The following is a 25,208-nucleotide window of genomic DNA, read 5'->3' on the forward strand; positions in this document are numbered from 1 at the left end:
GTCTCTCGCACACAGCGAGGTTACAGAATTTGAAACCTATTTGAATGTCGTCCATGTAGACGGAATAAAAAAATGGTCGGTGGTAATGAAGCATGAAGTGTTGTCATCTTAACAATAAAGAGTGTGCAGCTGAGCATGCCTCCCTGGGGTACACCAGTTTCCTGTATAAAAAGATGTGACAGCACATTGCCGACTTTCACCTGGAAGGTACGATTGGACAAATAGCTTTCTATTAGATTTAGCATATTGCCATGAATGCCCATTTCTGACAAGTCTCTCAAGATTCCGTAGTGTCACGTTGTGTCAAACGCCATCTCCATATCGAGGAATATGGATAAGAAAAACTGTTTGTGTACAAATGCGTCACGGATATTTCCTTCAATACGTACAAGATGATCGGTTGCAGAGCACCCTTGCCTGAAGCCACACTGATAGGGATCAAGCATTTTGCTCAGTTCAAGGAAATGAATGAGTCGCCGATTAATCATTTTTTCAAATATATTACAAAGGCAACTTGTGAGGGCTATGGCGTGGTAACTTGCCACAGAGGAAGGGTCTTTGCCTTGTTTCAAAACAGGGACCTCAATGGCTCTTTTCCATGCGGTTGGAAGGTCAACTACAGCCCAAATAGTGTTGAAAAGTATGAGTAGTGTAACTTGCGTGTCATTGTGTAAGTTTTTGATAATTTCAAACATGATTCTGTCAGATCCCGGTGCAGAGCTCTCACGATGCGATCAAGGCAGCTCTCAACTCGACAATTGGCCTCGAGCTCCACCACTGGAAAAGCTGGCGCCACCGTCGGCGTGACGTGCTATTAGGGATCACGTGGACATAGCGGCCGCGTCGGCTGCTTCGGGAGCGCCGAAGCGACCTGAAAACGAGTTTAAATTCCTTCGTACGCTGCGGTCCTCATTTAGTGGCGAAGTTTTCTCGCTTCGAGTGTCTCCTTTACAACGCTTGAAAGCACTACAATAGGTAGTGGCTGCCTTTGAAGGCGCGCAACATGGTAGGCTACTGCTCGGTGCCGTAATGCCGGACGTACGCAACGGAGCCTGGTGTCAGCCTTATTCACACGTAGCTGCAGGACAAGCTGCGTGAAGCTTGGCTCGCGAAACATAAAACCGGCAAACAGTCATCGGCTACAACTTGGGTATGCAGCAAGGACAGACGTGAGGAAGATTTCTGCTAAGGCGCCAGGGTCTGCGAACTTCGCAAAATGCGCACTGAGACGCTCGCCCGACTAATGTCATGACGGTTTGGTTGAAGAACTTGTCGATGCTATAGATACTGGCAAGTTCACTGGAGTGGAAAGGGAGCGTACGAAGCACATTATAAAAAAGTATGACATAAGGTCATGTTTGTGTTATGAATCAATGCACTGTATTACAAAAAAGAGGCAGCGAGAAATCGCACGCTGAGAACAGTGATAAACATACAGTGCGACGCAACTCCAGAAATAATATTGAAATGTCGAAGAATTTAGAAGAAAAAAAAAGATTGAATCGTCGCGACGGCACATCCCTGTAGGCGTCGAAGTCTCTACAATGAAATTATTTTTGAACAGCTCTGATAGCGCCCACACAACAATGGTTGCTTGTATACTGTCAAATGCTCATATTCTGCGGCCTAAAGCTCATGGCACGGTGCGAAAACGTGCACATGGCGAAAGCGAAACAGTGCGCAGACAAGCATGCAGACGTGCAGTAGGTCGCTGCGAATCTGTGCGATCGCTGCATTGAGGCTTCATTCTATTAGGCTCCATTTAGTTATACAAACACTATAAGGACATATTTCACATACTCTGCTCTCAGCGTTTGCCTACCTTTCACGCAAGAAGCCGGTTCGGGAGACTCCATCGCGGCGACCACGCGCAGTGGCGTTCACTGTACGTATTCGGTAAAGAGATAGCGGCTGTAAACGATTCTGTGCTTTCGGTTTGCCCAAGATTATTATTTAGACAGTAAAAAACTTCTCTCGTTTCGAAAGTACTTACAGAAATGTCCGGGAGAGCTCACGCGTGGTGTTTTCTGTGAGCGCTGACAGCAAAACCTATGAGGAGCGCGCCGTGTGATCCCTTATACTACGCCAGCGAGGCGCTTCCGATAGATGGTGACTCCGTAACTCCTCGCCGCCAATACTAAAAGGACGATTGTATGGCTCATTATGTCGGCATTTTCTTATGTATGGCTTGCATTCTTCTATGTGTTCATATTTGAGAAAGGATTGTGAATAATGGGTTGAACTTTACACGCTCTCAAAGTGCTCCCTAAGTGAGTCTGCCTGGTCTTGCAGGGTATTTCCCTGTGTGTTTACCAAAGGGAGTGAATATGTTTGTCACACTCTTATCCTATTAACCGTGTTCCAGACTTTGGCCTCATCTGTATACGAGCTGATACCCGATAAAAACTTCTGCCAACTCTCTCTTCTGGCCTGTCAGTGCGTTCTCCTGCCTTGGGACTTTACTTTCTTAAAGTTGATAAGATTCTCTGCAGTGGGAGAAGCACGTAGCAACCCCCATGCTTTGTTCCGTTTCCTACGAGCGTTCCTACATTCGTTGTTCCACCATGGGACACGCCATTTGCATGCCAAACCTCGTACTTCAGATATGCATTTAGATGCGGCATCTATTATGAAGGCTGTAAAATACTCCACAGCAGCATCAATTCCTAACGAAGACATGTCAGCCCATGAGATACTAGTAGGAGTGCAGAATTTCTCCGAATCGGCTGTATCAACCTTCCACCAAGCAGCCTGTGGTGGATATTTGTTTTTTTTAGATGTTCTTGGCAGTATGGGGAAGTGGTCGCTCCTGTAAGGATTGTTGGTAACTTCCCATTCAAGTTCAGGTAGTATAGACGGGGAAGCTATGCTAAGATCAATTGAAGAAAAGGTTCTGTTTGCAAGACAGTAACATGTGGGTTCCTTCTTATTCAGCAGACTTGCACTAGAAGTAAAAAGGAACTGTTCAGCAAGACGACCTCGCGCATCTATACGAGAGTCGCCCCACAGGCAGCGGTGTGCATTGAAATCGCCAAGAACACATAAGGTTCTGGCAATTCATCTATAAAGGACTGAAATTCATGTTTGTTTAATTGGTAATGTGGGGGTATGTAAAGCGAGCAAATGGTGATGAGTTTGTTTAGGAGAACGACTCGAACCGCCACTGCTTCAAGGGGCGTTTGTAGCTGTAAACGTTGACACACTACGCTTTTATGAATTACAATGGCAACACCGCCAGATGATATGGCAGCATCATCGCGATTTTTGTGAAACATAATATACTGCCTGAGAAAGTTTGTGTTTCGATTTTAAGTGTGTTTCCTGTAAACACAGCACTTTTGGATTGTGTTCGTGGATAAGTTCTTGCACATCATCAAGGTTTCTAAGAAGACCTCTGACGTTCCATTGAATAATTCGTGGATCCATATTGAAAGTAAGTTGTTGCTGAGTGTACAGAAACAGAAGTGGTGCCTTAGGTTACAGAGCTCTTTGGAGAGCCTGTAACGCGGGTTTTGTCCTTTCTAGAGCGTGTGAGGGAGCTTCGCCGCTCCTTACGTGCTTGGTGTGCCGTGAGGATTGGTGTAGTGTCCATTGGCTCTTGTGAGGCGCCAGACACGCGCTCTTGTCAGCGAGAAATTATTCGAGAGAGTCCCGCCTTGGAGGGCAAGACCCCTGTGCCCGAGGTCGATAAAGCTGCGCCCACCAGCCCCTTCCAGCGCCGGCTGTTGCCGGCGCTGGAAGGGGCCGGGGAGGTTGGGGCAGCCTTGACTGCGCCCACCTTCTGGGCCCGTCGGTCCTGTGGGATCGCTGCGTGTAGCGCAGGTTGCCGCAGATAACTTTTCTGGGGCCGGCAACCCAAAGTTAGCCTGGCCAGTTTGCTGGTTGGGTGGAGTAGGCTTACCTACTTCCATACTGGGGGCAGGAGCCAAAGGTGCCAGCTCGCTGCGCGCGGGTTGGGCACTTGGCATTGGATGCTGCGACGCTGCCCTCGATGCGCCCCATCAGCAAAAGGTGTGCTGTGCAAAGGTGAGCACCTCTTACGGGCTTCCTTAAATGAAATATTTTCTTTTACTTTGAGGGTGATTATCTCTTTTTCTTTCTTCCAGTTCGAACAGGAGCGGGAGTAGGCTGGATGGTCACCACTGCAGTTCACACAGTGAGGTATGCCACTGCAGTTGTCAGAGGGGTGGCCCTGGACTCCACACTTTGCACAAGTTATTTGACGATGACAGCTCTGCGGGCCATGGCCGAACTTTTGGCATTGGAAACACTGTCTAGGGTTGGGGATATATGGTCGGACAGTTAGCCTAATGTATCCTGTTTCAATGGTTTCTGGCAGGACGCTAGTTGCAAATGTTAGGATAAGGTGTTTGGTGGGGATTTCTTTGTTGTCCCGTCTAAGAATAATACACTTTACATTGGTTACATTTTGATCTTTCCATCCTACCAGGAGTTCAACTTCTGTCAAATCCTGGAGGTCTGCCTCTTGACCAAGTGAGCTATTCATTGACCGGTGTGGTGTAACAGAAACTGGTATATTACTTGCCTAGCTTCTCGTACTGATGTTTCTGAGGGAGCTCAAGAAGAAGGTCTCCGCTAGCCATTTTTGCAACTTTATAACCTGACCCTAAGGCTTCGGTCAAAGATTTTGCAACTATGAATGGTGAAATGAATCTTGCCTGTTTTTCAAATTTCTCACTGTGCACGTGGAATTTCGGATAAGTCTCTTTTGTTCGGTTGAAGCATGTGCTTAGGTCATTGGTGCGTCCCCTCTTTTGAGGGTGACGATCAAGTATGCTGGGAAATGCGGGAGGCAACATTGTTCAACCGCTGGATATCATAGGTTTGTGAATAGCCTACGCATGTGTGTATGCCTATATATTCCTGGGTCAGCACCCAAAAAAGTTTAGCGAGTGTCACTCTTGTAACACAAGAAGGCAAAAGCCTGCTGCACATTTGGTAATACATGAAGTTATACAATCGGGGTTAGGCATCTTTGTTAGACATATTGGTAATACATTAAGTTATACGATCGGAGCTAGACTTTTTGCAAGAGATAACGAGCCGCAATGGGAAGCCTTTTATAGCAAAGGAACTCAACATAGACTCAAGTGAGGTGGAAATTCTTCTAGTGTCTTGTATTTTGGACAGGTGGGCAACTGGTGTCTTTATTTTTCTCTATTAGGCAACATGATGTAGTACTGTAGTTCTTAAACTTATTCTTGCAGTAACCAGGCAAATGGTCGTTTTGCTTGTAACAACTTTGTGCTAGTCTTGAGTGTCATGGTCACTATACAGAGGCATTACCTTTGACAAACTTTGTTGTGACAAAATTGTGGATGGCAAAGATTCTTTCTTACATACCTGCTTTGTTCTGCTGGAGTATACGAGTAAGAAAAATACAGACTTTTCAATAGTACTGCAACTAGCTGATAGCTTATGCAAAAGTCTGTCAAATGTTTGCTAAACTCAACATTGCAACAGTCTGGAACAGCTTGGCAGTGTTAGTAATGTGAGGCCCATAATATCTTGGCATTGTCAAGTTTACAATTTGCTAACATTCTTTTATGAGACAATTAATTTACTTTAGGGACAGTGATTATATTAGATATGCCTTCAGGGTTTTCCTAAAGCCAATCACATAGGAGGTGTTTGTGCTTTTCAGTACTTTGGTGTTAAAGAAGGCAGTGACTGTCATCGCATTTTTGTTGGTATAGCAAATATTTTGAGCATTAGCTTTTGTTGCCAGCTTTAAATTTGAAGGTGGCAATCTCGAATTCACTTCCTCCAGTACTCTACATCTCCAGGCATGGAGTGGCAGCTGACACCAGTAAAAACGCCGAGAGCCAGTGGGTTTATACTAATCCAATTAGGAAGGCCCACTAAGCTTCAACAAGGACACTACCTCACCAGAACAGGAATTGGCCCCCCTGGTGCAGTATTCGGCCACTACTTGCCTCATGACTTCTACAATTAACCCATGGCCCTCAGTCCCCAGCAGCTGCGGAGCACCTGACCAAGGCGGCGGTCAGACCTGTAATGCAGCAGAGGGTGCTAAGAATTTCTGGACCCAAACAGGCCGCCAATGGAAACTGACCCTGGCAACCTTTGACACCCGAACTCTCTCAAGTGAGGCTAGATTAGCAGGACTCTTTAAGGAACTATCAGGCATTATTTGGTATATCATTAAAGTTAGTGAGGTTAGAAGGACTGGTGAGGCTTATACAGTGCTGACTGCCAGATCAGAAGCAATACGAGGTTGGATTCCTAATACATAAGGACATGAAGGGCAACATTAATGAGAGGGTAGCATAGAGGGTAGTCGTAATAAGACTTAAGAGGTATAGATTAAAGGTGGTACAAGCGTACGCTACAACCTCCAGTCATGATGATGATGATGAAGTAATCAGTTCTATGAAGATGTGGAATCAGCCATGAGAAAAGCGCAAACTCAATATACTGTAGTAATGGGAAACTTCAATGCAGAAGTGAGGGGAAAAAGCAGACTGGTGAACAATAAATTGGAAACTACAGCGCCGATTCTAGAAACACTAGAGGAGAGATGTTGGTAGAATTCACGGAAAGGAATGAGCTATGAATAATGAACACATTTTTCAGAAAGCGTAGCAACAAAAAGTGGACCTGGAAAAGTCCTAATGGTCAAACAAGGAATGAAATCGATTTCATACTTTCTGCCGATCCCAGCATAGTGCAGGATGTAGAAGTGTTAGGTAGGGTAAAGTGCAGTGATCATAGGTTAGTGAGGTCTAGGATTCACCTGAATTTGAAGAGAGAAAGAGTAAAATTAGTCCAAGAAGAAACAGGCCAACCTAGACGCAGTAAGGATGAAAGCGGACCAATTCAGGCTGGTACTTGCAAATAAATATGCAGCCTTAGAACAATGAGATGTAGATCACATAGAGGTAATGAATGAAACTGCAACTAGGCTGGCTTCAGAAGCAGCACTTTAAGTAGGAGGCAATGCACCGAGGCAACCAGTAGGTAAGCTCTCCAAAGCAACAGTCCAACTCGAGAGATCAGATAGAATTCGCGGAATTGTCAAAATTTATCAACAAGGAGAAAATAAAGGATATTCGAAACTGTAACGTAAGAAAGACTGAGGAAGCAGTAATAAGGATGCAGCATGAAATCAGTGAGAAGAAAACTCGGCATAGGACAAGCCCAGATGTATGCACCGAAAGATAAGCAGGGCAATATCATCAGCAATTTCGAAGATGTAATAAAAGCAGCGGAAGAATTCTATACTAACCTGTACAATACCCAGAGAAGCCAGGATACCTCCATTGGAAGTAGTAATGAACAGGTTACAGAGGCTCATTCCATAACTTGCAATGAAGTTAGAAGGGCCTTAGAAGACATGAAACGAGGAAACATGGCAGGAGAATATGGAATAACAGTCTATTTAATCAAAGATGGTGGAGACATAATGCGTGAAAAACTAGCGGCCCTTTATATGAACTGCCTATCGACTTCAAGGGTCCCAGAGAACTGGAACAATGCAAAACATTATACCAATCCACAAAAAGGGAGAGGTTAAAGAATTGAAAAATTATAGGCCCATTAGCTTACTTGCAGTATTGTATAAAATATTCACCAAGATAATTTCCAATAGAATAACGGCAACACTTGACTTCAGTCACCCAAGGGAAAGGGAACAGGCTGGCTTCAGGAAGGGATACTGTACAATGAATCACATCCATGTAATCAACCAGGTAATCAAGAAATCTGCAGATTATAATCAGCCTCTCTACATGGCTTTCAGAGATTATGAAAAGGCACTTGATTCAGTAGAGATACCAGCAGTCATGGAGGCATTACATAATCAGGTAGTACAGGAGGCTTACATAAATATCTTCGAAAATATCTACAAAGACTCCACAGCTACCTTAATTCTCCACAAGAAAAGTAGGAAGATACTTATAAAGAAAGGGGTCAGACGAGGAGACACAATATTTCCAATGCCATTCACTGCATGCTAGGAAGAAGTATTCAAGCTATTAAATTGGGATGGCTTGGAGTAAGGATCAACGGCAAATATCTCAGCAACCTTCATTTTGGAGACATAGTACTGTTCAGCAACACTGGGGATGAGTTACAACAAATGATAGAGGACCTTCTGTCCTGAACTGGGTAGTACGGTAGTACCAAGCTCAGTCGTCTGCTTCGGAAAGCACGTTTACAATATGGACCTGCCACTTTCGGTTGTGTTGTACCACGGCTTGCAGCAAATATCGGGCGCAGAAGATTTTTTTCAGGGGTGGCACGCTGCGTAAACGAAAGAAATTATGCAACGCCAGATACGTGTACGCCATTCAAGAAATAAGTGGCGAAGTTTTAGCGTGGTGTCTCTTTAAGGACTCTTTAAGGAGCTATCAGGCATTATTTGGGATATCATTAAAGTTAGTGAGGTTAGAAGGACTGGTGAGGCTTAACAGTGCTGACAAACGCGAGGAAATGTTTGCTATAAATGAATTCACAGCAGCGATAAGCAGACATCATGTGTACGGAACTGCTCGAACGCACGACGGTACGGGCTGCGACGGCAGCGGTCATTTAGCATGCCACGATGTACGAACTGCTTGAGCGCACGATCGTACGCGCCGCGACAGCAGCGATCTTTCGACATGCTGCGAAACGGCGGGCCTCCTGCAATATTTGTTGACTGCATGCCGCTAGACAAGTAGTTATGCCTGCACTGTAGTAGCGGCCATCTGTCCCTTTAGCAACTGATAAATAACTGATGCAATGCAGATGAGCTCGCAGTAACGTACGTGTGAATCGCGCTGCAGTGCGAGCTCGTGCGCTGCTCGCTTGATGTTGCTTTTAATGACAGTGCTCGAACATCGATGTACTGCAATCAATACTACGTTGCTGCGCTGCCTCAACGTGCTGGCTTGAGGTCAAGGATGAGCACATTTAACTCTCTAACCTGTGCTGCTCGTAGTGGGGTAGTGAATTGTCACCGAATCAGCCCGACCATTTGTGGTCATTTGCACACACCTGGTCACTTCACTTCGCACAGGTCGAATTGTTAATCCGCCTCTTTCATGGCGCTACGGCGCATGCGCCCTACCCTAGCGGATTAGTCGCGAAACGTTTTGGAAGGGTCGTGCACGTGGCCGGGCGCCGGGAAGTGCCCCTGGGGGGGGGGGGGGGAAAGAAAGAAAGAAAAAAAAAAGAGAGGGCGCTCGGACACGCGTGGCTGCAAACACTGGTGCCGTGTACCGCGTTGAAACTCTACTGATAGCTCGACGTCGGTGCAGTGCCGAAAACGAGCGTAGCGTAAGACCGCAACTCCACTTTACAAGACAAAGCGGCCAGGGCATTGTCCGAGTTGTCCGGACTGCATCGTGAGCCAGGTAGTTGCTGCCTTTCATGAATTGCTCGCTAGTTTAACGAAGAACCCGTGCGTTACACTTCGGCGACACTTAAGTACGTCACGTTGCTGACGAAGTCTGTTTGCAGCGTCGGTCCTCACTTGCTGGTGGTGGCAGCGCATGCCTGACTGCACGTACTCGTAAGGCGCGGCAACAATGGGTCGATACGAGACCAACAAGACGCTCACTCCAATGATTGACTGACTATTGTGCGTCACTGAAACCTTTTTATCATACCAGGTCGACAACGATGCAAACGACGAGTGCGAGTTGTACTGCGACGGGCTTTCTTGTCGAAGGCACCGGCAAAATCAGCGTGCCGACCATCGTTTGACCGAACCCCGCACGATCGGCCATCGAACCGCCAATACAATCGCGACAGCGTCTTCGCTTGTATATATAATTATTCGTGCTCAGAATGAGTCAAGCACGCCTGCCAAGTTGAAATGCGCAAGCTTTAACCCTCTCAAGACATGCCCACGAAGTTTGAGCCAATGTCGATCCTGTTCAGCGAAGGTTAACCTGGCGCCGTCGAGTTTGTACACTCGCTACCGGCGGACCTGAACTGAACTGTAAGCAGTTAGGTTGAACGAAACAGCTTTTATAGTTCAATTCTGGCCTTAGCAATTTGAAATCAGCTACACTTCGCGTACACAATAAGCGGTATGCGGCGACACAGCGCTGTGCCAACATCTGTACGTCACCGTACCTGTAGGCTGTCGGCCGCATTCGCTACGTATATGGGTGGGCCTGTAAGTGCTGCTTTGCCGACACATTTCTCAATTTCAGAGATGCACTGTTTGCCTCTGCGTCAAGCGGCAAACAAGAGACGGTGTATTCGGTGTACAGCAGCATAAACAACCGCCTCGCTCATTTATACCAACGTCGTGTGAGCGATGGCATCCACGTGTTTTCGTGAGCGAACAACATGGCCTACAAATGAACACTTATGCGAGCACAGTTTTCTCTAATAATGCTCTATGGCACGCTAAAACTGTAAGTATGATGGAGTTAAAGAAAAGCGAGAAGGAGTTAACAGCCCGTAATATATGTATCCGGATCACAGTTGCCGTTGTTTAAGTGGTTTGGCCGCTCATATTGACTCGTCTCAGGGTGTAACAGCATGGCACATATGCGCAGATATGCATGTTTTGCTACATTTTGACACTATTTCATATTCCCTCAAATTCCCTCAGTTTTTCCAGACAACTCAATATCCCTGAGAATTCCCGGTTGGTAGACACCCTGGTTGAATGTATGTACACGGTCGTCCACTTCCAATTTGAACACGGCTCCGGGCGGCTGGTGCTCCGCGGAGCGCCGCTCGTGGGCGCCGGGGTAACTAACGCGCCGGCGCACTGGCAGCCACAGGCGTGGCCTCAGCTGCGTGGTCTCCTACAGTGCGCCAGCACACACTAGACGACGCGGCTGAGGCCACGCTTGTGGCTGCCAGTGCGCCGGCGCGTTAGTTACCCCGGCGCCCACAAGCGGTGCTCCGCGGAGCACCAGCCTCCCCGGCCGCCTGGAGCCGTGTTCAAATTGGAAGTGGACGACCGTGTACCTTGCCGCAGCTGCGTAGCCAGGCGCACCGACGCGAGGCAACCCGAGCCACAGCATAAGCATGCGATAACAGAGAGCAGCTGTTCACCAATATCTCGCCGTGCTTCGACGCGTACGAGCCGTGCCGCACTGTCTGGCACGCGTTCACAAGTGCACGTGTGGTGTGGGCTTTAAAGCCAGTGGCTACCAGAACATACATTGGTTTGTAAGGTTAAGCCAGACTACAAAATCGAGCAGAAGGCAAAAAGAGATGCAATATAAAGGAGAAGCCTTCAAGAAGAGTGGCATATAACCAGAGGCAGCAGCAGGTCAGGAATGCAGTGGCAGATGCCACTCAAATGGATCACATCCGTGTGCACACGTCAATAACATCACTCAAGCTCCCCAATCTTTCTTTCTATCATGGCCCTGGCCTTGCATTACTAGGGGCTGCTGTGTCGCAAACATCCTTGGCCTGGTGGAGGAAGGGAGAGTACAGCCACAGGCTCATGAGATGGAAGCAAGCAAAGGGACTGGCTGGGCCACTTGGTCTTCTGTGGTGCATTTTTTTGGCTGCATTATGAGCCTGTTCTTCCTCAGCAGAAATTAGCGAAAACATCAGAGAGGAGGCCAGTTTTCATGGTTCCCATATATTAATGTGCATGTGTGTTCCCTGCGGTGTGCCTTGTTTGTTTTAAATGTGGGAATCGATGCTGTGCGAAGCCTTTTGCAGGTAGCTGGCTATTTAGCATTGCTTCTAGTTCCGCAATGCGTTACCATTTTGTGTAAATCAAGAAGTTTTGTGTGTGATGTGTGGGGATGCTCGACTCTCATGTGTCCCATAATGTTGTTTTCTCCGCACAGTTCTCATGTCTCCTGCAATCTGGCTTCTCTGCATAGCTAAGCACCGCCGGCGGTTTGTGCAGTTGCAGTACAGAATAGTAGGAAAGATGGTGCGAGTGTAGCACTGCTAATGCCATCTAATGGTGGGGGTTACCTGTGCACAAAAGGGAGTGGTCGCTTGTTCTTTATCTAATGGTGGGGTTACCTGGGCGCAAAAGGGAGTAGTCGCTTGTTCTTTGGCTTGGGGTTGGCAGAGCGCGCGGAGTTGTCGCGCAGCTGTTGGCACGCTCTGTAGGACCGTCTCGTGAGGCTGTTGAGTGGGGCACTGGGATGGATGAACTCGACCGTTAAAATGCACCACCGTTTGCCTGACTGTACACGCGAACGATTAGCCGCTAGTGTGAAGCATGGGGGCGGACATATTTGCTCAACATCCTGTCACGGTGAGACCGATTTGCTCGATTCGTTTGCACCCATCGGCATGTTCTATTGGTAGTAATTCGGCTAGCTGGCAGTGGTGCATGAAAGGTGCAATAAATGCCCTTGTGATTGTCTGCAATACTGTGTTGTCGTTCCTTTGTCTCAAGAGCACGTTTGGAGACACCACAGAAGAGAGCATGTATGCGTGTGACGACAGTAGCAAGACAAAACACAACTACCAAACTTAGCTGTTCATTTGCATGGTGCATGGCTATTGTATGTTCATTGTTAAGAAGCACCTCTTTCGCAATTGTAAGAGGACTATTTTCCGAAAGTACAGAGGAACAGAGAGAAGAAACAGCATGTGTTCATGGGAAGAGGGACTTCTGCATTCTTGCCTTGTCATTGACTACGGAGGTGTCCTAGCGCAAAGGATTGTGGTTCAGTTCATCATCTTTTCTTGACATAGCTTGGGCCAGAGAGAGTGAGAATGCGCAGACATGAGGTACACAATTTTGGGAAAGAGTGCAGTACTGTGTACATTTCAGGGAGTCATAAACAAAAATTATTACAGCTTAGCAAGACTCCAAAAGACAATCAGCCTGGCTTTAAATAGCATTAATAGGAAGATCAGCGCATTGAAGTAAACATTTTCTAGTCTGTATGCTGAGTATAAAATTTATGCAGATCCCAAGCACTATAGGAATCTATGTACTAAGCGAAGCTTTCTGTGCTGTTTGCTTTGACTGACGATAATTAGCAGTGATGTTGACAGCAAATGTCTCATTTCTTCAACGTTTTGTCCAACACGATAGTGGTGAGTTGATTAAACATTAGTTTGTCTGCACCACTGCTGTTTTTCTGCATAATATGTAGAACACACAGGGAGAGGAGCTTGCTTGAGGCATTGTTGTGTGCCATATTTTGTAAGCTCTGAGAGGGTTGAGCGTCGTCATTTCCTCACATGGCATAGTGCATTGCGGCAGAAGGATTAAACATTAAATGAATTATGGGTCTGTACGTGCCAAAACCACAATCGGATTATGACGCACGGTGTAGTGGCGGATGCCATAAGAATCTTGATACAGTTGTGTTTTCTAATGTGTCCCTAAATGAAAGTGCACAAACACTTTTTATTTCGATCCCGTCGAAATGCGGCTGCCGCAGTCGGGATCAAATCCATGACCTCGAGCAATGGCATAGCCGCAAAGCTAAACTATTGCGGCGGGCACAGAAGTGTTGATTTGAGGTGCGACAACTTCCGTAGTGCAGCCTAGACCCTTCGGTGGGCTTTAATTGCAGCTCTGCTTCTGCACGCCCTCTGTAAGTTGTCCGCTTGACATATTTGCATGGCGTTTACTTTTCAATGGTAGAAATGTACCGTACAGTGCCCTTAAGTTTATCCTGTTTCCCTGCAACTGCTGTCATGTCTACAGTAGTTGCGTTTCCTTGCCTTCTCACGTCACCTTTCCCCATACCCCTACCTCTTGTAGGGGAACTGCAAGTGAAGGGGGGCAAGGCTGCTATTCACTCGTTTTGCCACTGCGATGGTTCTACCCATTCTCTGCCTCCTCTCCCCCTCCTCTCTACTATTATGTCTAGCTTCCATCTGGCTTTGCACGTTAGTATAAAGGTAAGCGCTACAATTTCTGCAATGCTTTTGTGGAGGGTCATGGATAATTGTAGCTGTCAAGAGGCTAACTGGTGACGCCCAGGGAGCTCCAGAGGGCATTGTGCACTTTCAACCGAATGCAAAGGTCCAAACGAGTTTCCCGCTTCTCCTTTCATCTCTGCCATGCTCCTTCCATGTATACACATGCTCTGGACCACTCCCAATGCGGCAGCGGTGGTGGTGACAGCAGCAGCAGAGGTGGGAAAACCAAAGAAAGAGGCAAAGAAAGCTTCGCTTTAAAGATGATGGATGTGATCTATTTTTACACGTGGGAAAAAAAATTAGTAGCACTTGATGATAATCTGATGTAAAGCCCTTCACCATTTCTCTGTTGCCTTTGGTTACGTGCATTCATTACCAGCATACCTAAATGAATAACTGCTCAGGGCACTAACTCAATGTTGAAGAAAAAACTGGTACTACACAGGACTCTATGTGTCATGTAGCTGATGCTAGTCACAGTGATCAGAAACAATGAGCACACAGAACACGCACTGTGCTCTCTACTGCTCAAATTCCTTTGCATTCCTTCACATCTAATAGGCGTCTAATGCACAGTCGGTATAGCTGACTCTTAACACTATTATACGACTGAGCTTGTTCACAATGCCTTCAGTTTTACCTTTCCCATTTCAATGATTTGCATTTACACAGCAGGCTTGACAACTATGGTTTTTTGCAAGTGCATCCTTTCGCTTCTCTGCAAAACCTTTGGTCTTGTTTTCTTCAGCAAGGTCATTGACAGTCGACAGTCGAGGTCATTGAAAGGACACTGAAAGCCAATTTTACATATTTTTTTTTCTGAAAATTTGAATTCCGATTCGTTAAGCACATTTCATGGGTTTATATTTATTTAAACAATGTTTCTCATGCACTTACATGCTGGTAGGGAAAAAAACGGTTGAAGAAAGAAGAAAGGTTGTTTGTACTACCCATGCTCTAATATATTAACCCCTTATGGACAAGCATTGACTATATATAGAGGCAACATACAAGAAAAAATTTTGTTGTTGCCAAGTTTCCATATTTCATATGAATTTGCTAGCTAAATGTCTTTGGCCAACATCAAATGACATGCAGCAAGCGCCATTTGTTAGTTTAGAACAGGAACAACTGAGGAGGAAGTTGTGCACATGCCTCACTTTTTTTTTGATAGCATGGTCAGAAGAGACAGACTGGTGAAACATATCTGGCTGCAGTGGAATCACAGACATAATGTAGAGCAAATAAAATGCACACCTACGGTTCACATAAGATGAGAGTTGTCTGTACAAATTTCAAATGAAGTCATAGGTGACTTGGGGTGAAGCCCATTCAGTTTTCTGCCCGATGTTTCCTCCCTATTGCTGAAAATGTTTCCACAAAATATTTTTCTTTCACTGATTATGCTTCTTCTCGATGTCTTTTGCACATTTTGATAGCGAATAAACATTTTTTTTTTTTTGGGGGGGGGGGGGGGCATTTATATTTGCCATGATTTCAGGGTTAAGACAATTGTGAGTATTTAACATGAGGTGCTATCAGAGCTGTGGAATGACTGACTTGCTTAGCTTCATTACCCTGGGTCAGCTACTAGCATCACCCTAAATGGAGGTGGATGAGTAGATGCCTGCTAATGAAGTACTAGGCACAACATAGTGCCATTTCTGCACGCCAATGAACATGCCAGCTCACAAACTTTCATTCTGGCTGTGAAGATTCAGGTTAAGAGAAACCTTTGCCTTCAAAAATTACGAGGGTGTTTGTCTGCTGCCACTCAACGCAGCATCGCAAAAAAATTCCCTATAAGCTAGGTCAGTTAGAGCTATAGACGAGTGAGTGTGTTTTTCAAGAAAACCTACTATCGTTGATTTCTACTTTTACGAGCATGGTGCTGATTGCCTTCAGAACACAGCACACAGGAATGCAGCCTCCCATGTGTGTCCCTCCATGCTGGGATGTCACATTCGCACCTAAAGGATAAACATGCAGTACTATGGTCCTCTAGCTTCTCGCACTTCGATGCGTGTTTTGTTTCCTGCTTACGGCCCTGCATACAATTTCTTCTGTAATACAACGGCTGGACATATGCATTTTAATGCAAACACCGCAGCAACCCGTCAAATACCGAAAACATACTGGTAGTGCTGAAGGCATGGCGAGACACACTGTGATGGATTGCGACGAGTGTTCACATAGTTCTGGTCAACGAATGACAAAAGTAAAAACTTTAAGCACGTTTACAGCAAAACGCTAGTATTGTGTATGCACGCCCGAGGCAATACAAACTTTCGTGCGACAGTGTTACCTGGACCCTGAACTGGCTGCAGCTTCCCCAAACGAAAGACGGCGATCCTTTCCAGGGACGGCACTCTCTGCGAGACGTAAAGGCGACAGCTTGTAAACGAATCGAAGAGGGTAAAGTTCTCTACCAAAAACATACCTTTATGCAGACCCAGCACGTCACTGGAAATGTGAAAACGAGGAAGAGGTAGCAGAAGAACGTCACGATCGTTCTAATAACAGTTGACTGCCACGGTTCTGGCTCGCAATCTGAAACAGTTCGTATCTGTTAAGTCAACCAGTTACATAACATTCCCCTCAGTCGTTAAAGGGAGTTGTAACTTGATTGAACATACAAGTTAGCAACCAGAAAAGTGGAGTTCACCTGACAAATCCACAACAACCTGGCGCTTGTTATAGTTAAATATTGTCATGTATTTCTCGGGTTTCTTCAGCGCCGTCATGTGATGAATAGAAGAATAATCAAACGCTGAGGTGTAATCAAATACGAAGTCAGGTGTGTCATAGCTATCGCTGTAGGGAGAAAATTTGGCGTTCATCGTTGCCCCTAACGCGCTACTAATGCTACCATGCTACTACGTAAACTTCGATTCTTTTTTAGACTGCCTGTACCGAGAGCAGTGGCTCGCACAACCAGCTGGTCGCGGCTAGCTTCGCTCTCGTGTATAGTGACATCGTCTAAAAAAAATTACAAAATGAATAATTTCAATTGATTGGTAAGATTTATACAGTATTTATTTTAGTAATGAACGTCATTATAGTGGTTCCAACCACATAATTTATTATTTTGTAGTAAACTCTTTCAATGTTGTGGCGGCGCTTGCGTTTTGCGCGAGCTTTGATCGGTGTTCTACACTTGGTTGTCTGGACGCGTGCGCGATTACATGTGCGTTTCTGCTTTGGATTTTTGTATGGAAGTCTTTTTTTCCTATTGGGACATTTGTATATTTTTCGAGTTATGGCAACAAGGAAGCCACTGTTTGACGTGTTTGTTGGTAATTTGCCTTCGAACGTTACAGAGGCAAGTATTGGGGAGAAATTGAACCAACGCTACTCAAACGCAGCACTCGACGCATGCTTGGCAGGCTTTGCTTTCTAATGTCAAAAGATCTCTTGCATGCCCCTAGAGGTTAACTAAGCGTACTTTTGTAAGTTTTGTGATGACCTAACATAGATCTCTTTTTCTTTCCTGTTTTTCAGCAAACACTTGCTCCTTTGTTCACCGAAGTTGGTGAGGTGTGCTCTATACGTGTAAGGAACTCGAAGAATGCAGGAAAAGTAGCGTAAGTTATGACGGAACACGTTCGCTCTTAATTTTGTTCCTTTCTGAATTGTCTAGTCACCTAGCGTGATGTCTTTAAGGCGCTCCTGCAAACTTTTTGCGTGTGTATAAACCATGCCGCAGTGTCGGCATTGTGACGCAGTCAAAATATAACGCGTGGAAACATACCGCAGTACGTGCCACGCAGTACGTGCCATGCATGCCTTGAAACTGGCACCCTCGGCTGAAATGGGTACGTACACGGCGTACGATTAGTTATGTCAGCGAGGTATCCAACAAATTTAGTTTTCGTGGGCGCCCAACAGTCTTAGCAGCCATGTTTCAACGCGTTCGCTGCATCGTACAACGGTTCATAAAAATTGATGGCTTTATTCGAAGAACGAAATGGTTAACACCAAATTTATCAACAGTTTGTTAAAGTACGAGACGCTCAGTACGACGTTGCGTTCATTACTACGTGCAACTAGGCAGCCTACATGCAAGCGCAAGACTTGCATGTGGGCTCCCTAGTGCCACGCGTTGGCAGCCCCGGCAGTTGTCATTTGTTGTAACTTGATGGGTTGGATGCGGTTTCTCTGGGTACGACAAATCTTGCGCGTAATCGAATGCTAAAATCGCACCGCGTGTTTGCCGAATTTTTCGCTATCCCATAAAGCATGCACAATGCAGGGCAGATAGGGGAATTTTATCAGTAAGTTTTGAAAAGCGGCACTGCACAGCCTTTAGGTGTAACACATTGCAAATGTTACTGAATTCTTGTAGCTCCACCATCGCTGTTTAATTTCAACACAGCCACTATAAGACAACTAAAATAATGTGTTATTCTAAAATATGCCCTTTTGTGTAGGCAAGAAAAAGCAGTAGGAAATAAATGTTTTGTTGCATGTTGGCAAGAACATGCGCAACCATGTGTCATATTAGGTTTGGTATTTTGCAGTACTGACAGCCTACCTTGACTTGCATACCTTGCTTGCTGTATAATATTTTATTTTTCTGCATTTTTTTACTAGTTACAGTAGCCATGCAGAACTCATGCAAACCCACCGTGGTTGCTACGTGGATACGGTGTTGGGCTGCTAAGCACGAGGTTGCGGGATTGAATCCTGGCCACGGCAGCTGCATTTTGATGGGGGCAGAATGCGAATACATCCGTGCACTTAGATTTAGGTGCATGGTAAAGAACCCCAGGTGGTCCAAATTATTACAGAGTCCGCCACTACGGCATGCCTCATAATCAGATAGTGGTTTTGGCACGTAAAACCCCATGATTTATTTTTTTAGAACTCATGCAGTGTAAGTAGTGAAATGCTTGCAATTCACAGCATTTACTGTGCTGTCATGAGCGTTCGCAGTGGAGCCATGATAAGTGTCCAGTCAGCAAAGTAATTTATCTTAAAATTGGCTTGCTGGAGGACTGTTCGTATGTGTGCAGAGTGCAAAGACAGATAAACCCGTATGTTTTATTGCAGTGTGTCTGTATTTAAGATCTGACATGTTAATCTAGAGCCAGTCGTTGCAGTGATGTTTCTTATCGCCAAAATGTTTTTGCAATTCGAAACCCCCAATATAATGTAATGCTTTGCACAACTTCACATTAAAGTAATGAACACATGTGTTAGAACGATCTAATCCATCAAACAATGCGTTGGAAGGATGGCTGCTGGCACTGTGGGATATGCTTTGGCTGCCTTTGTTGCACTAGTAGTTGTATGAAGGTTCGGATGGTTTTTAAGTACATATTTTGTGCATTCCTTGTGCTCCTTAAAGGGGGTCTTGAAACACTTTTCTAACTCGTCATAGAATGCTCTTAATATTAAAGGACATCATCCCACGAATTTTATGCTGCAAAATTTTGTGAAAAAGCTTGACCAAGGCCACTTGACATTGACACGGATGCTTGGTTCCTGGTCTCGTGAATCAAAGGTGTGCAAAGCCCTGGACTTGTTTTTGTTTAATATTTCAGTTGGTTTTCTCATGCACTTCATCTCGTTAAAGACTGAGATTTTATTTTCTTTTGCAATTACCATCTACCTTCATCGCATCAGACACTTACTCTACTGCTGTTAACATCACACAACCTGCATTTTTTTTTCTTCTGCCCACCTTCTAGGGCCTTTCTTCTTCATTTCATTCCCTGCAGAGTAGCATGTAGGCAAAAATGTGCTGGCTGAACACTGCATTTACGCTAAAGAGCTTTCTCTCTCTCTCGATTCCTTCACTACAAGTCGAGTTACCACACCGTGATACCCAGCTTTCTCTCTCTTTCTGTCTCCGCTAGCGTGCTGAAAGCTACACAGCGGAGAAGGCAAGAGGGCAAAGCCCCAGCCAAAAGTGTTGTCATGGCATCCCGTGGCGGTCGCCGTAGACTACGACATGCAGCACGCCACTATCTCGGAGGCTACACGTAATTGTTGTATGTAGACTGGCAGTGGAAAGATCAGGTCGCCGTAGACTACGCCATGCAGCACGCCACTATCTCGGAGGCTACACGCAATTGTCGTGTGTAGACTGGCAGTGCAAAGATCAGGTCGCCGTAGACTACGCCATGCAGCACGCCACTATCTCGGAGGCTACACGCAATTGTTGTGTGTAGACTGGCAGTGCAAAGATCAGGTGTTCATTTTTATGTGGAACACTTTAAAAAAATTTCGGCAGAAACCATCTCGGGATGACTGTCGATATTAATGCGAGTAGATTGAAGCAATATAGCGACACACGTATCGTCACTGCCGAAATGTGTCAATTATTAGTTGTGCACTGGAGACTCTCTTGTGCTTCTTCTGACACACTGTGCCTTCTAGCAGTGCCACAGCTAAATGGTGGAGCATATCCAAAATTTGCTAGAAAGTGCCTTGGTATTCCAATTAACACTGCTAATAGGGCTAGTTGGAATGTTGGATTCATGGTTATGAAACTTCAGCACAAAAACAAGGGACAAAAGAAAGGAAGTGCACAACATGAGCACAGCCTCACGACTGAATTTTTATTGGGATCTACCCAGAATATATACATATACGGAAAGGAAGAAAAGAAAACAAAGCAGACCACAGAATAAACCAGAATCAAACTACTATGTGGCATCCTAGGAAAAAACAGATGTGACGCACTCTCAATTGGCACGGGCAGTCTAAATGTAGTATCAATGTAGTATCAATAATATCAATGTAGTAGTACTCCGTGTCATGTAAGGTTAGTGATTCCTGGCCGACGCATGCATCTGTGTTTCCTAATGAAAAAAAGTCTCGGCTAGTTCACGGGTTGTCTGGTTCTGGCTTTTATATAAAATTGAGCACCTGCGGAATTCTGGTTTGCATCTACACTTGTTGCAATGTGATGCCGCTGCCTAGCCACAAGGAATGAAACAAAGCAGCTGAAGCAAGGGCAACAACGAATAATCAACACCAACATGTGTAATGCCTTTACTACGTGTGCATTTTGTTTTGATGTTTCTATGGATTAGGAAAAATAAATATTGCTGAAAAAAAATATGACAAATTTATTATAAGATGCATTTGGGCCATATTTTTATTGCTTTCGAGGCGATGGCAGCGCTACGAATGCGTTGCGGTTTCTGTTAAAAGCTTCAATGGAGACCATCTGGAGGCTGTGTAGCACCGACACATATCCCTTGAACTAATGTGTCTTTGAAATCTCAATGCTCCTTCAAAGGACCTTTGGCATGCTCGTGTGACTGGGGTATTAGACTGCCCATGCCGATCGAAAGTGCATCGTGTCTGTTTTTTGTTGTTTTTCCTAGAATTCTACGTAGTGGTTTGATTCTGGGTTATTCAGCGGTCTTTGCTTTGTTTTCTTGTTTCCTTTTTGTATTATGGGTAGATCCCAATAAAATTTCAGTTGTGAGACAGCGCTCGTGTTGTGCACTTCCTTTATTTTGTCTCTTGTCTTTGCGCTGAAGTATCGTAACCATGATTCCAATTAACATCGTCCAGAACTGCCAAAGGCACACTTTTGATAAAGTGATACCTGGAACGCCAATCTCTTTTAAGGGTGCATGTGTAGGAAGTGGTGCTATAGACTCCTCAGACACTAAAAAAAATCTTAGTGACACAACACTTTTCAAGGTCAGTTCTCATTGTCAACTGGTATCTTACGAACCTAAGAAATTACTTCCTTGCTCTGATGGCATGGGCATATGCTTGCATCTGTACCTCCATATATATGAACAGAGATCCATATCTCCAGTTTGTTCAGGTAAAAGTGTCTTGTTTTCCTAAAGACAAACAGGTGTAGGATGATATGGTGGTTCCTTGCCTTAACTTTTCATTCCGGATTGCTGCATCATGTGGTATTTCAAATGTACTACACATCCACTTTTTGTCGTCAGTGACAATGCAGCTGTACACAAAAAAATGTCAGTCTTCTAGAAAACTGGTTGCCGCAGAATGATCACATGCTTCACATAGAAGGTTGCCTGCATTTAGCTTTATTCTATAACAGGATATAGTGGCTTACTATTTTTGGTATAATTATGAAAATAATGAAAGCAACTGTCCACAGGGGTGGACAGGGGATCCAAAGAGGATAGTTGGGATTTTTGCTAATCTGACATAACTTCACTACTTTTTGGCTTCAGTTTTGCAATTACAATGTGATTGAGAGTTAGTAATTAAATGTTATTACCAAATGTTAACCAGAAAAGTGATAAGAGAAATTTTTTTTTTCTGTAATGTCTGCCTAGTCATGTAGCCTCTCAGCAATACTGGCAGGGATGTAGGAACGACATTTAAATAATAGAGCATAAGAAAAAACACCTAGTGCTTTGCAATGCAATGTTTTTGACAGTTATGGTTTTGCAAACTGTGTTACTTCTGCCATAGCTCATTGAAGGTTTCATGAACTAAAATGAAGAGCCAAACTGGTTCTTGGCAAAGCCTGTACCACAGTGGGCATGGGGTGCAGTCAACAATGTCTAGAGTGATCAAATGGTGTGATTTTGGCTGTGCGAGTTACACCTAGCGATAATACCTAGTTTGAGATAGTTTACATCTGAGCATGTACTATGATGGAGGCAAAAAGTAGCACACTCACGTCTTCGCATTACGTGTGCGATGCTACGTGTAATGTGAAAGACGTGGGATAGTTCCCCACCTGTGGTAAGTTGTCTTTTAATCTGCTTTCATTACCATTAATTAATCATTTCTTTAATTAAATTCGTCGGTACAAGTAATTTCCCTTATGTTGTCCTTGGTGTCTTTGTTTGTTGGTTTCTCATGATATGATTATATATATATATATATAGTTGTATTTACCAGGCATGGACCTATTTATCATTCACGTATGGTCAAACATAGGGGGCCCAAAAAAAATATTTGAATTTGCATTTATTCCAATTTTATGAAATCTCAAGATGATGCAGGTACAAAAGGCAATGAGTTTCCACAGAGGTCCCGGATCCCACCCAGTAATAGCCGTAGAGCGCACAAAAAGAATGCACGCTTGCTACAAACAATTTTAGTAATTGAACAAAAAATTGTACTTGGTGTTTATGCCTACAGCATAAATGTATCAATAGTTTACATAATAATATTACCGAGGTTATAGGCAATGAATTACAAACAACGTAAATTACTTGCAATATCCACAAGAAAAGGATACAGCAGATGTGAGTGACCTTGGAGACTTACAACCGGATTTCCAGCGATGCTGTTCCTTTTGAACAGTTGCAATAAATGTTTGTTTCTTTTATATCATCATCATCACCCTATTTTATGTCCACTGCAGAACGAAGGCCTCTCCCTGCGATCTCCAATTACCCCTGTCCTGTGACAACAGATTCCAACCAGCGCCCGCGAATTTCCTAATTTAATCGCTCCACCTTGTCTTCTGCCGTCCTCAACTGTGGTTCCCTTCTCTTCGAACCCATTCTGTAACCCTAATGGTCCAACAGTTAGATATCTAACTAGTGCATTACATGACCTGCCCAGCTCCATTTTTTTTATGTCAATTAGAATATCATCTATACCTGTTTGCTCTCTGATTCATATCGCTCTCTTTTTGTCTCTTAACGTTATGCCTAGCAATCTTCATTTCCATCGCTCTTTGCACGTTCCTTAACTTGTTCTCGAGCTTCTTTGTCAGTCTCCAAGTCTCTGCCCCATATGTCAGCACTGGTCAAATGCACTGATTGTACACCTTTCTTTTCAATGATAATGGTAAGCTTCGATTCAGGAGCTGACTATGTCTGCCGTATGCGATCCAACCTATTTTTATTCTTCGACTTTCCTTCTCATGATCAGGGTTCCCTGCAATTAATTGGCCTAGGTAAACTTACTCCTTCACAGACTCTAGAGGCTGACTGGTGATCTTGAACTCCTGTTTCCTTGCCTGGCTATTCATCATTATCTGTCTTCTGCATATTGATCTTCAACCCCACCCTCACACTCTCTCTGTTAAGGTCCTCAATCATTTGTTGTAATTCGTCTGCATTGTTGCTAAATAGAACAATGTCATCGGCAAACCGAAGGTTTCTGATATTCGCCGTTGATCCTTACTCCTAAGCCTTCCCAGTTTATTAGCTTGAATACTTCCAAACGCGCAGTGAATAGCATTGGAAAGATTGTCTCTCCCTGTCTGACCCCTTTCTTTATAGGTATCTTCCTGCTTTTCTTGTTTAGAGTTAAGGTAGCTGTGAAACCTCTGTAGATATTTTCCAAGGTACAGTAAAATCTCGTTATTACGAACACCACATTAACGAACTTTTCAGATTTACGAATTCTTTAATATTCCTGTCAAAATGCCTATATTTTCAATGTAAAAAACTTTCAGTACCATGAATTTCAGATTACCGAATATTTCAGAATAGCGTACGTAATTTAATCCTGTATTCACAAAGATGCTTCATTATTACGAAGTTCTGTTGAAGCTTCGGTACCAAATCCCCGAGGCTTACACCTATCATCATCATCCGCAGCCGCAGCAGCCATGCGCTGTGGAACCAGTTTCAACGGGTACAGCCCCAGCAGCATCAGCGTGAGCGTCGCCATATAGTTTCATATTAGTATGCCTAGAGGGAAATCTGGCGCTGCGATCGTTCAACCATCATGGGAATGATGGGAAGTACAGGCTTCAGATTGGCATTCTGTTGACTGGCTAACTAGTCTACAAGTATTTTTTGGCAGTTTTGGTTTCTCTCCAAGCGCAATTGCTCTAACCTGCAGTGGGACAGTGCAACGCAAAGCTCTCTGCCTTTGTTCTGTTGCTGAAAGTGGTGATAGCGCGCTGGGCCAGCGACTGGGACGATGTTTATGTCGCGGTGTGGTGTCGAAGCCCTGACGAGAAAGCGATGGCATCGTAAATGTTGAAAGAACATGTTTTGACCGTTTGGACTTTGGCTTGTTAAGTGTGTTAGGTTGTCGCTGTAGCGTTACGTGCTTTATGAAACTTCAGAATAGGAAAAAGAAGGCACTACTGATACAAGACATATACAGTTGTACTTTTAGTGGCTTGACAATCAAATTTTATTGAGGGCTTCATTATGCTTCATTAAATAAATAATTATTCTCTGGCATTAAATCAAGAACAGAATCGCACAAGAATGCATACCCTGGTGTGTCCTGGTGTTAAACCATAGTAAACCATGCTTCCATTTCACTCAAAGTCATACAAAGATTATGTAGCGTGTTGTACATTATATAACATACTACAGAAATAAAATTGTATTTTACACGATAATATTTGGGTATAGCTTTGTTTACACTAGTCTAAAGATCGAACTCAATCCGAAGCCTGTACTTCCCATCATTCCCATGTA

General features: G+C 44.5%; 2 protein-coding genes across 5 annotated transcripts in view; one reads left to right on the top strand and one right to left on the bottom strand.

Moving 5' to 3' along the window:
* The window catches only part of LOC126548010 (stomatin-like protein 1), an 86,537-nt gene extending 69,754 nt beyond the window's left edge, over positions 1-16,783 (bottom strand). For both annotated transcript variants that reach the window (XM_050196087.3, XM_050196088.3), the window contains exons 1-3: positions 16,520-16,783; positions 16,295-16,404; positions 16,160-16,226 (exon numbers count right to left, since the gene is read on the bottom strand). In XM_050196087.3, the coding sequence (XP_050052044.1) occupies positions 16,160-16,226; positions 16,295-16,404; positions 16,520-16,694 (352 nt within the window). In that variant the 5' untranslated portion in view covers positions 16,695-16,783. The remainder of the gene's footprint in view (positions 1-16,159; positions 16,227-16,294; positions 16,405-16,519) is intronic.
* A 221-nt stretch (positions 16,784-17,004) lies between these two features.
* Positions 17,005-25,208, top strand: part of LOC126548000 (serine/threonine-protein kinase 31-like) — a 322,789-nt gene continuing 314,585 nt past the window's right edge. For all 3 annotated transcript variants that reach the window (XM_050196069.3, XM_050196070.3, XM_050196071.3), the window contains exons 1-2: positions 17,005-17,176; positions 17,356-17,438. In XM_050196069.3, the coding sequence (XP_050052026.1) occupies positions 17,114-17,176; positions 17,356-17,438 (146 nt within the window). In that variant the 5' untranslated portion in view covers positions 17,005-17,113. The remainder of the gene's footprint in view (positions 17,177-17,355; positions 17,439-25,208) is intronic.

The sequence above is a fragment of the Dermacentor andersoni genome, chromosome 1 (genome assembly GCF_023375885.2).
Source record: "Dermacentor andersoni chromosome 1, qqDerAnde1_hic_scaffold, whole genome shotgun sequence".
NCBI lineage: Eukaryota > Metazoa > Arthropoda > Arachnida > Ixodida > Ixodidae > Dermacentor > Dermacentor andersoni.